This window comes from Suncus etruscus, chromosome 3, assembly GCF_024139225.1.
Source record: "Suncus etruscus isolate mSunEtr1 chromosome 3, mSunEtr1.pri.cur, whole genome shotgun sequence".
NCBI lineage: Eukaryota > Metazoa > Chordata > Mammalia > Eulipotyphla > Soricidae > Suncus > Suncus etruscus.
The window spans coordinates 83,805,362-83,822,627 of NC_064850.1; the positions used below are offsets into that span (position 1 = coordinate 83,805,362).

General features: G+C 34.0%; 1 protein-coding gene across 1 annotated transcript in view; it reads left to right on the plus strand.

Annotated features, from left to right (window-relative positions):
- Positions 1 to 17,266, plus strand: part of TRPM3 (transient receptor potential cation channel subfamily M member 3) — a 621,182-nt gene that overhangs the window by 281,621 nt on the left and 322,295 nt on the right. Inside the window, 2 exon segments of the mRNA XM_049770922.1 lie at positions 6,898 to 7,111; positions 11,657 to 11,781. Coding sequence (XP_049626879.1) covers positions 6,898 to 7,111; positions 11,657 to 11,781 — 339 coding nt within the window.

Sequence of the window (17,266 nt, forward strand, 5' to 3'; positions counted from 1 at the left end):
CTGGTAATAAGAATTCTTCATAACACCTTGAAAAGAAGAACTAAGGAAAAAAATACTAAGACACTGAAGCTGTTTCAATCATTAGGCATGACCTGTTGTCTTAAAAATAACTTTATGCAAATGCTTACGGTGCAATAGTGAGATGACCTGACAATAACTATTGGATCCCTTCTTTGTTTTTGGCTAAGGCTATAGGTATTTTAGAGAGGGAAACAATTTGATTAGACAGATCTGATTTGCTTACTAATCATCTCTTCTAATTATCACTGAGCTGATGTGTAGACAAGGCAGATAACCTAATTAAGGAGTTGTATTTAAACCTTTCAAGTCACCCACATAATTTTCTTCAGGTTTTCCTTTGCTATTTACTCTGCTTATTAGATCAGGTTGGGTCCCTTATTACAGTTTTTATAGAACTTGATAATTATTTCTAGGCCTCATGTTTATATTTATGAGTCAGCCAGGATGAAAAATCTTAGTTTCGGTTTATGAATGAGGGGTAGTGAGAGGGGCCAAAGGGAGTAAAAAAATCTGAGCAGAAGATATTGAGCTAAAATTGTACAAAGCACTTGCCTCTGATACCCTTATGAGGAGGATAAATTTTATTTTATTTTTATTGTGATTTATTTTGTGTTTTACAAATCTGTTCTGTCAAATCTTTGGCACACAACAAATGTAAAATTAAATGAATCCAATTTCACAAAACAAAATAGCTAATCCTAGACTATTACTAATGAAGCAACTTTATATAACCATGATAAGGTATTTGAGTGTCTTTGAAATTGCTCCATTGATTTACAATTTTGGTCTTATACTAGCCATTGCACTGACAGTAACTTTGGAAGGCTTTTCTTAAAAGAGGGTAAATCTAGAATTTATTACTTATACTTCTAATTCCTAATTGGAGATGATAGAGCAGGAAGAGCCAACTCACCTTCAAATAATCGAACTAGAATTTTAAAAATCTTTATATATTTATATTAAGTATCCCTGTGACATATTCATATATGCAACATTTAGGTTATTTCTAAATTTTTTATTTGGTATATTAGCACCTTGGAAATACCTACAATTTAATAGTGAGGAAGCACAAAAATAATATGAAAATGTTATCACAATGTTATTTTCACTTGTAAAGATCTATTATCAAACAGGAATTCAATAAATATCAGCATTCTAAATATTTTTATTCTAGGTAAATTTACTTATATTAAACTACCATAAGATTTAAGTTCTCCCAAAGGCCAAAATGCCATAGACTTGAGAAGCTTATATAAGCAAAATTGTCTCAAAAGTTTGATTTGACATACTCTGCTTGATAACAGTTTAAATTAAAAGTGCTCATTTATAATCACATTTATAAGTGGCTACAGAGTTAGGAAATGAAATAATGCTGTCACCTTTCTAAACAGAAAAGAAAATATAAAAATCTTCCATGACAGGGTCAAAAGGAAGGCATTAAAATACTATGAAGATAGATTTAAAAATAGTGAAATTCCATTACTCAGTACAAGTGCCGTTTATAAATACCAAATGATTATTTCCAAGAAATAAAACAGCTTTGTAGTATTGAAGGATTTTTTTGTTTGCCATTTCCAAAAGCATAGCTGAAATTATTGTTTTTCTAAATATGTTTCAACAGCATAGCTAGATTCACTGTTTAACATTTTTATTTTAAAAATCTAAGGCAGGGGCTGGAGAGATAGCATGGCGGTAGGGCATTGCCTTAAACACAGCCGACCCAGGACTGTCAGTGGTTTGAATCCCGGCATCCCATATGGTCCCCAGAGCCTGCCGAGTGATTTCTAAGCGCAGAGCCAGCAGTAACCACTGACCACCACCGGGTGTGACCCCAAAACAAAACAAAAACAAACAAAAATAGATAAATAAAAATCTGGACAACAGAACCAGAGCTATAGTAGAGTTGATAGGGCACTTGCCTTGCACACAACCAACTCAGGTTTGATAACTGACATCTCATATTGTCCTCTGAATACCATCAGGAGTTAATACTTCAGTACAGAGCCAGAAGTAAGCCCTGAACATCACTGATTATTATCCCCATAACAAGAAATATATAAATAAATACAATTAAAAAGCTAGGAAAAATTATACAGGTAAAAATTTAGGCCAGGGGCTGGAAGGATATTACAGCAGATAATGTGCTTGCTTTGCATGAGGCCAACCTGGTTCAATCTCCAACATTCCATATGGTTGCCTGAGCACTACCAGAAGTGAATACAGAGTGCAGAACTAGACCTCTAAACATGGGAGGTGGGGGGAAACCTTAGACCAAGGAGTAACTGATTTATGATCAGAAATACTATTTATTCCACATTTGGTCAAGTTTAGAATGCCACATTTATTTTTTATAATTTAATTTATATAATTTAACTTATAATATAAGTTTATTATTTATAATGGAAGTTTATTACTGTGATTGAATTAAACACTGTCAGTCTGCTCTAATTACTGGCTTTCCTCCAGCCTGGACTTTGCCCATATTGGGATTACAGAGGAACACTCTCTGATTTGGGGCATGTCTGATCTCCACAGTTAGTACAGGAGCTACAGTAAAGTGAAATCTGCTTTGAAAATAAAACTATAAAATTGGTTTTAGTAAAGGCTGCAATGATGGACCAGAGAGTTTGTACAGCAGGTGAGGGTGTTTCATTATATTCAGCCAACCCAGGTTCTATTCCTAGAAGTGCTTAAGGACCGTATGCATACCAGGAATAGAACCTGGGTTGGCTGAATATAAAGTGAGTACAAATCCAAAAGTAAGACAGTTCATAAATGAAAAAACAAAGCTGCAGTGAAACTGATCACTAATTAAGAAGATCTGTAGACCAGGCAAGGGAAAACCTAAAAAATTTATTTTTCCAAGTCCTCAATCCTTTGAAAGAAAATAAAATCTCTAGTTTTCTATGAGAGCCATGCATAATTTCTTATCTAAGCTTGGATTTGAAACTCAAAATGTGTTTTCTTGTGAAGATCAGACTGTATGCATTGGCTTCTAGGGCACCTAACAACTGAGTAAAGTTTTCACTAGTGTGCACCTTTTTTGTTTACAGAGCTTTCCTGCTTTCCTTTCTGAATGCCATTAGCTCATTACCCAGTCTTTGTGCTCCCAGGGGTCTATAACTTTGATAAACAGGGATAAAGGAAAATTATTCCAGGTGTGGGTAAAATGTATTCCGTTTATCTCTAGAAATTAAAAATCGAGAAACTGGGACCCAGAGATAGTTCAAAGGATGTTTGCCTTGAAGGGCTCAGATTCAATTCCCAACACTTCCTAACACTGTGAGCATAATTAGGTGTCCCCGATAGCCCCTAACATCTTGAGTCCAACCAGTTTGACTACTAAACCATCAGGCTCACAGAGTAAGACTGAGTATTATCAGGATTTGCCTCTGGGTCTTCCTGAGCACTACTTGCGAATTTTTCTCTCAAATGTAAGATTAAGAAACTGAAAGCAAAGGCTAGAGAGATAGCATGGAGGTAGGGCTTTTGCCATGCATGCAAATGGTGATTCTAATTCCAGCATCCCATATGGTCCCCCAAGCCTGCCAGGAGTGATTTCTAAGTGTAGAGCCAGGAGTAACCCCTGAGAGTTGCCGGGTATGACACAAAAAAAAAAAAAAAAAAAAAAAAAAAAAAAAAAGGAAGAAACTGAAAGCAAATGGGTAAAGGTTGGGTTATGAATAGAAGAGTGGTGGGCTTTTGGTTCTGGACAAATATTCTCTACAAACACCTGGATGCTCACTGTCCAGATGGCTCACAGTTGAAAAGACATAGTCCATTTTGTAGGACAAACTAATCCAAGAGCAAAAGGCACCTTACTTATATTGACAGAAGTCATTTATAAGGTGAATGTTTGTAACCTTTATCCAATCGCTAAATATTGATGTCTGCCATCCCAGGCATTTTCCATACATTAGCCTTCACTGTGCCTGGTGTGGTAGTCAGAACATCCCTGTTTCACTATCAGGAGAAAACTCGGTGAAGTAACTTCTAGATCAAGTATCTGACGCTCCACTGTGAGGTTGCACTTGAGTGGAAGAAGTAGATTGGGAGGCTCATGTCACCACATTGGAGTGATTAATGCTCGAAGAACAGGATTTCGTGGATAAAAGTACAAGGCATCTGACCACTTGCATGGTGACCCCTTAGCAATTAATGAGTTCACAAATGGACAGTCAAAGCTGTTTATCTTGACAACCAAATTAGCTCCTAATTTTAAGTCACATTGATCATCTAGCAGAAATTGATTACTCAGGACCTAACGACTGATGACCTAGAAGTTGCCAATGAAGTAAATGAGTTAGTTTTCATATAACATGCATGTGCAGAGTTTCTGAAGGATCTTGTATATAAAATCATGAAAAAGTAAAAATTGTCAGATAATTGTAAAGTTAATTTATCTTAGTTTTAATTACAGTCTTATTTTCCAAATTATTTATTTGAGCTGCTCAATAATAACAAGAGCAAAAAAGTAATACTAATTAAAAATAGTCTTATTTTCTAAGGAAATGGCACAGTAAATCATTAACAATAGCAAGCATCAAGGACTAGGAACTTTCAAATCTGCATTACTTATCAACTCTGGAAAATTAAGGGTGAGATACAGTCAATCACTGTTTCTTATTTAAGAATTAGTCCTGGGGCCGGAGCGATGATACAACCAGTAAGGTTGTATTAGCTCTCGATAGCCTAGGACTAACAGAGGTTCCATCCTCTAGTGTTCCATATGATCCCTCAAGCCAAGAGCAATTTCTGAGTGTATAGCCAGAAGTGACCCCTGACCGTCACCATGTGTGACCCAAAAAACAAAAAACAAACAAACAAGCAAAAAAAGAATTAGGCCTGGTCAAGTATATTTTGATAGTTAAGGATACCTTATTAAAGGGTACATCTTTCAATTTACATCTGAGTAATTTCTGATTGGTTTGTGTCTGAATACCTGAATAATTCTTCCAGTGTCACCTTTTTCTTTCATGAGTTTTAAAGGTTTTCTTTTATAATACTTTGATTTCTTTTATAATAATAATAATGACACAGACAAAGCACACCCCTATTTCATGTGTTCCCTGGATTATTTTCCTTTGATTGAAAAAATCAAAATCTCAAACCCTACTCCAGATCTTCTTTCTTTAGGCATTTAAATATCTTTAAGGATAGGTTCTTCAACCTAATTTTGTATGCTTGTTGTTGTTTTTAGCTCTTTCTCTTGCTGTTTTTCTTCCTGTGTAATATGTGGTTTAATTTTTTCTTCTGAAAAGCTATTAGCCAAGGGAGTTAACCAAGGGAGTTATGTGAGACCTGCATCATGATGATGCATTCTCTCACAAAGGATTTGCTTTTGTGCCTATTCACTATCTGAGCCATTTATTTTCCATATTGAATTCTTTACTTGATGTTTCTTAGTACATATTGTAGTATGAATATAGATCATAATCTGTTTTTCTTAAATAATCAGAGGGAAATTTTTCCAACTTGCCCAGAATTAAAGCCAAGAAAGGTAAATTATCTTGCTTTTTTCTTTGGTTCATACTTGATTTTTCTTCATTATACTAGAGTAGGGGTGGCGAACAGGATTTTGACCCTCACTCAAAATGACAAATGCAATATGTGTTTAATATATTATTGTTAAAATTTGATGCTTTTGTGTCAGTTTTATCTGTTTTGGCAGGTCACTGCGTGGTATGGCTCTCTGACTCTCACAGTTTAAAATTTTGGCTCTTTGTGTGAAACTTGTTCGCCACCCCTGTACTAGAGAATAAAGTCCCTTGACTTTAAGCCATTAAAGCAGATTCTCTTGAGTTTAAAAGCTTCAAGGCCAATACTTGCTACCTTATATTTTCTTCTAAGATTCCAGCTTCTACTTTGTTCATAAATCAAATATTTTTATGTCTTCTTGTCAAATCAGCAATATATTTCAAAAAATTACCAAATAGAGCTATTTAAGATTTCAGTTGTTTTCAACTAGAGATTCAAGGCTTTGTACAATTAGACCGACACATACATGAGTGTTTATTACAATTATATAAATGTTTAAGATTATTTGTGTTTTTATCTACAAATATTTATTATAAACTTATTTATAATTATGCCTGATAGTACAATGGTACTTCCTCTAAACTTCAATTTTTTTCAACTCCTCTACAAGAAAAATTGCAGTCTTCTGCCTCTCTTCTTAAATATAAACACATATGCAATTATTATAAAGTAAAATAGATGCATGAACTGCTACCTTCTTTTAAATTATCATTATGCATAAGTGTAAAATGGAAATTCTCAGTACATCTAAAAAATAATAGGATCACAGAAACAATTATATCTAAGTCCAGTTACTAAGAAAAGATTACTCATATTGAAAATATCAAACACATGTAAAATTTGCACAGAAGTTAATTTTTGTGGGGGGCCACACTCGGTGATGCTCAGGGGTTAAACCTGGGTATGTGCTCAGAAATCGTTCCTGGCTTGGGGGACAATATGGGACACCAGGGTATTGAACCGCGGTCCATGGTAGGCAAGTGTATGCAAAGCAGATGCCTTACCACTTGTGCCACTGCTCAGACCCCCGCACAGAAATTAATTTGAATAAAATCTGAGCACTATTAAATTTAAGAACTTATGTTTATGACTACTTGTGTAGCTATATTTTAGAGAATTGTAAACTTTGTAGTCCTTTAAGAGTGCCTTTCAAAATGGTGATTCCCTTTTTCTAATAAAGGTTCTTTTGGTGAAGCTAATGATTTTTCCCCTTCAAGCATTTGATTTTAAATAAGATATTTACTTCAAATAATGATAAGCAGGCATGCCATCAATGAAGATGAATGGTTGCATCTTTCCCTGCCCTATGTCCCTAATTGGTGGCTGTTCTTCTTTTAGTATGTGCGAGTATCTTTTGATACAAAACCAGATCTCCTCCTACACCTGATGACCAAGGAATGGCAGTTGGAGCTTCCCAAGCTTCTCATCTCTGTCCATGGTGGCCTCCAGAACTTTGAGCTTCAGCCAAAACTCAAGCAGGTCTTTGGAAAAGGTCTTATCAAAGCAGCCATGACAACTGGAGCATGGATATTCACTGGAGGGGTTAACACAGGTAATTGAAATGGGATAAAGACAACATAAGGTCATGAAAATGTTGGGATTAAAATTGTGTTTTCTAAAACTGTGTTTATTCCATTTCATCTACTATCCAGTTTGGGTCCAAACTTGCTGCTATCTCTTTTCATTATATCTCTATTAATTAATCTGATAGTTGTGCTATTATTTCTCAACCAAGAAACACACATAAGAAATTTTTTGAAATATTTAATACTTCACTGTACAGAATTTAAGTAACAGAATTTCAGAGAATTTAAAATATCTAATATTTCAAAATAAATATTCAATGATTGTTTCACCTTTTGCTCTAAATTAAAAGATCTGACTCTGTTCTTTAAATGACTAAATTTAATGCAAATAGATTTTCTTTTTTGTAAAATAATCTTTCCATCTTTAACGTAAATTGTGACTGTAAAATTCAGAGTATTGTGTCTGTTAGTCAAAATATTATATTAAATTATCTCTGTACCAATGAAAGATACATCCATTCTAAATTAAAGTTTTCTCCATCTGCCAAATGAAATTCTACATTGTGCTACAGGCAGGTTGCCAAATCAATTCTTATAAACTCACTTATAGTTAAGTGCTTCTCTGTAGAACATGATTAAGGCACAACAGATATTGGGATGGATATCTGTAAATTGTTTTCAGTATTTCTCCAGTCTGAGGTAGAAGTACCAATTGGAATACAAGTCATGCTCCAGTAAGTCTATTCAAACATGATTTAAGACTAAATGTCTGTGTATGGAAGCACAACATAGATCAGGATCAACCAAATAAAATATTAAATTAATATTTTGGATTATCATTTGGACCATATTTGAGTAAAATCTACCCTTAAATTCCCAATCCCTAGAATCTGTGAAAATTCAGTACACAATTTTAACATTTTAATATTGCACCTTATTCAGTGCTTTTCATTTGTGGGAGGGGGAGGAGTTCTCACTTATCTATGCTCAAGTCTTACTTTTGGCTCTGGCTTTGGAATCATTCCTGAAAGTGCTCAGGGGATGATATATGTTGCTGATATGTTGCTGGAGTCACTTATGTGACTGAGTCAGTCACATGCAAGACAAGTATTTTACACACTACTATTTCTCTGGCCCACCATCAATTTTATGTGAAACATGACACCATCTATAGACTAAACATATTTTATAATTTTATATTCAATCAGCTTTTTGCTGTTTTTCATTTAGTAGACAAATATCTGATGAATTTTTTTCAAAACTTCGGGATTTAAGCTCTAACTCACAATTCAACAAGCACTGTTGCCTGGGTTTATTCAGTCATTTGTTTCTTGCACTTGCACTTCATATAGATATAATTTCAAATTTTCTAATGGTGGAAAAGAAAACTTCTGTTTCTGGAGAATTATTCTTATTTTTATAAATGCATACAGGATAAAAAAAAAAAGTACAATTACTGTGAAAATAACTACAAATACTCTGACCCAAAGAGTTCTCCTCTGAACTAAGCTCCAGTTCAATGCCATCACCAAAGTAAGCTTCCAAGGGGTACATGTTTAAATAAGTGACAGTAATGGTCGAACTGTGGCAATGGGAGGGTCATACCACTAAGTTAAATGTCTTGCCCCCCTAAAAGTCTTCCATATTGCAGTGGGGTAGATAACACAAATGTCAAATTTTTCCACTTGTATTTTTGTACCTTATCAATACTCTCCCTTAGAAGATTCATATATGTTTGTAAGTGAAATTATAAATATTCTCAATATTTCCAGCATACTCAGCATGATTGAATAATTATTGATTATTTAAATTTTATTTTTGTTTGATTTCATAATTATGTCAGATTGTGTTTTCTCACATATTTCTTATCTCCCACAGGAGATTGCTTAGTTAAGTTTACAGCTTCTAAGTCCTTGTTCTATCCAAACCTAAGACACAGAGATTTGTAAGATAATTAACCTTCTATCTTCCTCTAAAAATATTTACTATCAAAAGAACATCCTCCCAAGTCATAATTGTGTGACATATGTTAGGTAATACAGTGACTTATTCAAGGCATGCAAGTTGCAATCTTTTTCAAATGGAGATGAAATCAAATCTAATTCTGCTTTCATATATAAAGAGATCACTCCAGGGGCCTGGAAAGTTATACCTCAAATGGCCCCTAAGCTTCTCCAGGAGTGACCCCAGAGTTTAGAACCAGTTGCTAGCCCTAAACCACTAGGTGTGGCCAAAACAAACAAAAAAAATGGAGATTATACTAGGTATATACTTTTTCTAAATGAATGAGTATAACTTTGATAAGTAGAAGCAGTTTTTCTTGAGAACATATTTATTGCTTCTATAAAATTTATTATTGGAGAGGAAGATTAAACAATTAAAACTGCATATTTTTAAATTGTTGGAAAAAATGTGAGTTCCCCATGACTCTCTGAGTCTGAATTCCTTTTACTTCTGGCCTTCCCTTGCACTGTATGGGAATCTCATATTCTCCTTTGAATTAGTATCCAACCTCATTAAAGCTATTTGTTTTGTTTTAAAGGAAAAGACATAAAAATAGTTTAATTACCAATTTATAAACTGAATTTTCTCACTTTTAAACTTGTATGTTAGTCTAAGAAGATGATGAAGGCCATATAAGAGACAAAAGAATTAGGTGATGTAAACCTTCAAAAGTATATGTAAAATACAAGTTTTCTTTCTTAAAGAAGAAATACAAATGGACAAAAGGCACATGAAAAAATGCTCCACATCACTAATCATAAGGGAGATGCAAATCAAAACAACAATGAGGTATTATTTCACATCACAGAGACTGGCACACATCACAAAGAACAAGTATAACCACTGCTGGTATGAATGTGAAGAGAAAGGAACTTTCATTCACTGCTGGTGTACATGCTGTCTAGTCCAGCCTTTTTGGAAAACGATATTGATATTCTTTAAAAAATTGGATATTGAGCTCCCATATGATCCAGTAAACTACTCTTAGGGATATACCCTAGGACCACAAAAAAACACAATACAATGATGCCCCCTGCACTCCTATGTTCATAGCAGCATTATTTACAATAGCTACAGTCTGGAAACAACCCAGATATCCAACAACAGATGAGTGGCTAAAGAAAGTGTGGTACATCTATACAATGGGATATTATAAAGCTGTTAGAAGAAATGAAGTCATGAAATTTGCTTAAACATGGATGAATTTGGAGACTATTATATCGAGTGAAATAAGTCAGAGGGAGAGAGATAAGCACTGAGTAGTCTCACTCATATGTGGTATTTAAGAAAAATAAAAGACAGTATAATAATAGCACCCAGAGACAATAGAGATGAGGGGTGGAAAGATCAGCCCATGATAACAAACTTATGACAAATAGTAAGTGCAGTTAGAGAAACTAACACTAACAGCTACCATGACAATGATAGAGAGAGAAATACAATGCCTGACTTGAAGACAGGCAAGGGGGCAAGGGGATTGGTAGGTATGAAATGAGAGAATAATGATGAATGGAAAGTTGCACTGGTAAAGGGGGTATGTGTATTTTATGGCTGAAACCCAATTATGAACATGTTTGTAAACATTGTGCTTAAATAAAGAAATTGTTTTCATCATCATCATTATTATTATTTTGGTTTTGGGACGACACCTGACTGTGCACAGGAGTTACTTCTAGCTCTGCACTCAGAAATTGCTCCTGACAGGCTCAGGGGACCATATGGGATGCCAGGGATCAAACCAGTGTCCATCTTAGGTTGGCTGCATGCAAGGCAAATACCTTACCACTATGCTATCACTCCAGCTCCTTAAATAAATTATTTTATATAAAAATAAATAAAGTACATTATCTATTTTCCATAGATAATGCTAAAAAATTAGTGTTTTTTTTGCCTCTTTGGGTCACACCTAGTGGCACTCAGGGGTTACTCCTGGCTCTGTGCTCAGAAATCACTCCTGGCAGGCTTAAGGGGACCATATGGGATGGCAGGGATCAAACCGGAGTAGGACCAGTGTTGGCTGCATGCAAGGCAAATGCCCTACCGCTATACTATCACTCCAGCCACCTAAAAGGTTGTTTTATAAGTAGTTCTTTCACATTGTGTTCATACACATTAAGATGAAATCAATATTGACAAAATATAAGCTAAGTAATTCATATGTACACTGTGATATAGATTTAATATTATTTGTGATGTTTTTCATAGGCTTTACTGAAGTACTGACTGTAATCACACTAATACATCATGATTAATACATAGTTAATATGTAAAATAAACAATAAAAGTCTTTGTTTTAAAATTTGTATTTATATATTTTCATGTACATTATTTTTCCATAGAAACCCAAGTAAGAAATGCAGTACTAGACTTCAATACAAATTCAGCAAATATAACTACCATTAAAGAAACAAGTTTATATACATTCCAAAACACAGAATTTATTGTAGAATAGTTTCAAAGTTTTAAAAATCAATGTATTTAAAAATCTGGAAGCTTTTTCTTCCAACATTAGAATTATGAAAGTAATTTTTTTAAAAGACAAGAGTAAAACTTTTATTTCTTTTTAGGTGTAATTCGTCATGTTGGAGATGCTTTGAAGGACCATGCATCTAAGTCCCGAGGAAAGATATGTACAATAGGAATCGCTCCTTGGGGAATTGTAGAAAATCAAGAGGATCTGATTGGAAGAGATGTAAGTCTTGAGAGTTTGAGAATTTTTCCTATATGTGAATTCTCAAATAAACAATGTTTAAAAGTAAAACAAAATTAGAATTCAAGACACATAGATCATGTTACTTTTTTTTTTATCACTAATCCCAAAAGAAAGAAAGTTATTTTAGGAATAGTTCATTGGGAGCTTTTTTCCAACATAAACTGAAAACTTGAAAATTATGAACATTTTGAAAAATTGGCAGTTGTTTCAAGCAAGGAAGTAAGACTTAGCTTCTGGGTTTGCTTCAAGTAGTGGCCTTTTCTTACCTATCAAAATCATCTTACAACTGCTCTTGCATGATTATGTTCAGGAGCAGTGGTGCAAGCCATAAGGTGTCTGCCTTGTGTGCAATAACCTAAGGCTCACTGCAGTTCAATCCCCTGGTGACCCATATGGTCCCCCAAGCCAGGAGCAATTTCTGAGCACATAGCTAGGAGTTACAAACCTGAGAAGCAATTGAGAAAATTAAATCATGTTGACAGGTTTAGAGATTAAAACCCTACTATAAAGCACTAGTATTTTTTTAGTAATTCTTTGACCAAAATTTATGGAATCTTGATTACTTTTTTACATCCACCATAAGTGAGAAACTGAAATCTGTATAAGATTCCCCAGAGTTCTGTTGTAGATAAGTTCAGCAAAAGTATTAATTTCAGTGCACAGGATTTATAACAGTATAAGGAAAAATTTTATATGTACTTATTATTCTATGATAAAACAAATGTAAGAGAGTAGATTAATTAGGACTAATATGTGATAAAGACAAAATTAAACTTTTAGTTGTAAATTTAATGTAGCATATACACATACTGATTTTGAAAGACATGCTCTTGGAACCCATATTATAAAGTTATTTGTATTTATAAATGTAAATAAAGTAAAAACTGGTAAAAATAAGAAAATTAAGTAATATATTAAACTGTCTTGAAGTGTTAATAAAATACTAGTAGCCACTTATGAATAATCCCTCTAAAAATCATCTAAGTTTCATTTAGTACTATTAAAATTTTTAATGCTTTCAATTAATTTTATTCCATTTTATGTAATTCAACTCAAATTTGATAGAGAAGGCATTTTTAAAAATTACTTTTTATCAAAACCAGGGCACAGAGATTGTATAGTTTGTCTATTTACCATAAAATACACGAAAAATGTAATATGCCATCATTCTTTTTTTGCATGGGCATGCTAAAATGGGGAAATATTCAACAAGTTCTTATCTACTAGGGATAAGAACCCTTAAATTTTATAATATAGGGGAGTCTTCCACTTTGTCATGGGGGTTGACTTAGACCTCACGTGATTGGACATCAACCATTCAACTCCGAACCCTGGATCCCAACCCTAAAATAGGCAAAGTTCTCTAAAGCAGCCTCAGGAATCAAACTCACCCCAGGGGAGGCCCTAATACTGTTCTAGCACCAACTTGAACCAGGGTAGGTTCATATGACACCCTGATGACAAGTAAACAGCAAGAACTTGATCTAAAGGCTGGTTGCCCTCCCTCATTACCTAATGGCCATCCATCCAAGGATCTGTGCCAAAAAACAAGATCACTAACTACAGAACAACAACTACTGAAACTGAGCAAAACTTTTCCTGGGATCATAAAGAAATACTCTATCTTGAACTTCATCCTAGAATCTGTGCAAAAACCAAGATCTCTAATTACAGAGACTGACTTTGATAACCACAACTGAGCATAATGTTTCCTGGCAACATAAAGAAAGACTTTGGGGTTTGACAACAAACATGTTGGAGCCTATAGTCAGTCTCATGATAGTATGCTTCAAGGGTAGAGACACTCTGTATCTCTTAGGCCAAGGAAATTTCCTTTCTAATTTCCCCAATATTTACTGTGCCTATGCAAAACAAACAAAAATAAAACTTGCCACATCTGCCCCCATTGTTTTCTTTCTTTTTTTTCTTTTAATTTTATTTATATTTATAGCTTCTAGACAGGTGCTCCTGCCTACTATTTTTTTAAAGAACTGTAGAACATGAATCATCTTGTTCTGCCTCATATTTCTGTGTTCCTACAAATTGAGAAAAAATAAAGTGATGAGACCCAGGGGCCAATTGTCTCACAAGCATTGAGTGGAAATAAAAAAAATGGTCAGACCTAAATACCCAAATCAAAATCAATGACAATAGAATTAAGAGACCCAATCTAGGGGCCCGAGAGGTGGCGCTAGAGGTAAGGTGTCTGCCTTGCAAGTGCTAGCCAAGGAAGGACCCTGGTTCGATCCCTGGCATCCCATATGGTCCCCCAAGCCAGAGACCTAATCTGAGCGATTAGGCAGGAGTAATCCCTGAGCATCTAATGGGTGTGGCCGAAAAAGACCAAAAAAAAAAAAAAAGAGAGAGAGACCCAATCTATAACAAGCCATACACAAAAGGGTCCTTTACACTAGCAGTCCAGGGGGCTAAGGGTGGAGTTATGGGATGCATGCTGAGAACTCTGGTGGAGGGAGGTCAACACCAGTGGTGGAAATGGCCTTAATTCACTGTCACTATGTACCTTAAATACAACTGTGAAAGACTTGTAATTCGCATTGGTCTAAATAAAAAAAATTTTAAATGACTTTTTAGACAGACCTGAAATAGTAGAGGTAAAGAAGGGTAACTATTAATGTAGTAGTTATTTATCACTGCAAAATTGGATCAAAATTCAATCAGTTTAAAACATAAAATTGCACTTAAGTTAAATACTTCAGAATTATGTTGAGGTGGTTCCAAAATTATTAAGGGAATTCTATGATATTTACTTAAAGTAAATAAAAATATAAGAATAGATGAGAATCTTCATTTAATTATTATTACTTATTATTATTCTTTTCCTTTTTTTTTTTTTGGTTTTTGGTTTTTGTTTTTTGGGTCACACCTGGCATGCTCGCTCCTGGCAGGCTTGGGGGACCATATGGGATGCCAGGATTCGAACCACCATCTTTCTGCATGCAAGGCAAATGCCTTACCTCCATGCTATCTCTCCAACCCCGAGAATCTTCATTTCTTATACCAGATTTTATTACAGTAGATTTATGTTCAAGTTAATGGAAAATATAAATCATTTTATTTTAGTGTAGCTGACTTTTACATGGGCATTTCTAGAAATTCAACATTCTAGTACTTTTCGTTGAAGTACAAGACAACAGTTGCAATGTAGAAGACAACAGTTGCAAAATCTTTTTGAAATGGCACTATAAACACAAATATTTATCCAGAACATAAGGATGAGAAATTAACTTGTCTTTGGTTATGCTTCAAGAAATTTTTCAGCAATTACATTCCTCTACGGTTTTCTCTTAGTTGAACTTCAAGTTAAAGTTCTAATAGAATTCTATTCTTATGTCTTGCCTAATTTTACACAGAATATTATATTCTTAATGTAATATGCCCCAAATTTCATTCTGCCCTAACTCCTCAAGTTCTCAAGTAATAGAACACATGCATAGAAAGTGTTTGTTTTAGCTTCAGAAATGCAGTCATTGATAAATAAACAGAAAAAACACTCATTTTCATATAACATCAATGATCATAACTACAGTGATAATTTATTGAGCTTATCTTTGTAGGAAATTCTCAGTGATAACATGTATGATGTTATAGTGAAAAAAGCTAGGTAAGGAAACTAGTTTCCTGTTCTGAAACACATACTTTGTACTAGGAGTGTGCTAAGTATTATTTAAGAAAATATTTAATAATATTATGTTTTCTTACTACTTTAGGTATTACAAATATTTTATGTCTGTATTTTGAACTCAAAGTTATGTTCCCATGAACATGGCCAGAGCTCTTTTATGTGTCATCAGTGAATCTTCACCTACATAGATAACTATAAAAGTATTATCAATATTAATTTAAGAAAAAAATTATTCATTTAGGACTTGGTTTATTCCTTCTAAAATCAAGTTTATAGGAATTGCTTCAAATACTTGGACATTGGGTCCAGAACAATAATATAGCTAGATATATAGATAAAGCATTTTTCTTGCATATTGCTGATATAGATTCATTCCCCAGTAGACCATATATTCTTCCAAGTCTTCTGGGAGTGATCCCTGAGTTCAGAATAAGCCCTGCTTTCTGCTGGGTATGGCAAAAATGTAGCAGCAACTGCAACAAATCAAACACTAGGACAGTTTTAGAAGTCTTTATAATGTATCTTTTCTTATATCTAATTAACAGAACTCCTAAATTTAAAATTCATCTGTGTTCACAACTAAATATACTTTTCATTTTAACTTGATACTGAAAATTTTGCTTGGATACATTAAACACATCATATTCATGATTATTAAATTATATTTTTACTCATGTTTAATTGAAAGTATTTTTATGCATTTTTTACATTTTAAGTTAAGGAAAAGCAATTTTCATATGCAATCTATTGATTATTCAGGTGAGGTTATCAATTCAGACATTTGTCATTTAATATAAGGCAAACTAATTATAACTTCGTATTATAAATTCAGAAGACCTCTCACTAATGACTCTTGTTTGTAATTAATTGGATTTAGTCATATTTTAAAAAGTTAATCCAGAGGAAAAATTTAGAGACAAGAAGATCCATCCAAGTCTGTTACTGTTATGTAGGTGGAAATGTTTACTAACTTTATAGAAAGAGTTCTTATCATATTCACTTACATAGAAAATGTTTCAGTAAAGACAACATTGTATTTGGAAATTTTTATTTCAAATTTTCTTTGGGATATACATATGAAAAATTCCCAGCAAGCCAATAAAAACTCAGGATCAAGGGCTTGTTAAACACTAATATTCAGAAGAGAGTTGCATATAGTTGACAATTAAAACTACTGTGCTAAAAAGGATCACTGATGGAAAATATATAACATATAGGAAATAGGGCATAAACACTAATCCTGATGACCTTCAACATGTAAAAGTTATTTAATGCTTGCAAAGAAACACAAAGAATGACTGAGTGGTAGAAGCAACCTAGAGAAATTGAGGAAAGCCAAGAAAAGTGTCCTTTTAGAATGGAGCACAAGGTGGAGTACAATGAAGAGGCTGAAGAAGGTAACAAGTCAGAAATCTTGCTCTAGTTTATCATCAGATAGCATTGACATCACAGGTCAAAGCAGTTTCAGAAAAACTGTGATGGGAAAAATAATGTTCCAAGCAGTGGTCCTCAAACTATGGCCCGCAGGCCACATATTGTATTTGTATCTGTTTTGTTTCTTCATTGCAAAATAAGATATATGCAGTGTGCATAAGAATTCATTCATAAGTTTTGTTTTTACTATAATCAGACCCTCTAATGGTCTGAGGGACAGTGAACTGGCCCCCTGTTTAAAAAGTTTGAGGACCCCATATGGGTTATGAAAGAGAAGTAGAGACAAAAAGTGGAAACTGTATTTTTAAAGATTTGTCTGTGAAAGAATATTATGGACAGTTTAAGAGACCATAATTTGAGAAGGACCATAATTTCCTTAAAGAATTG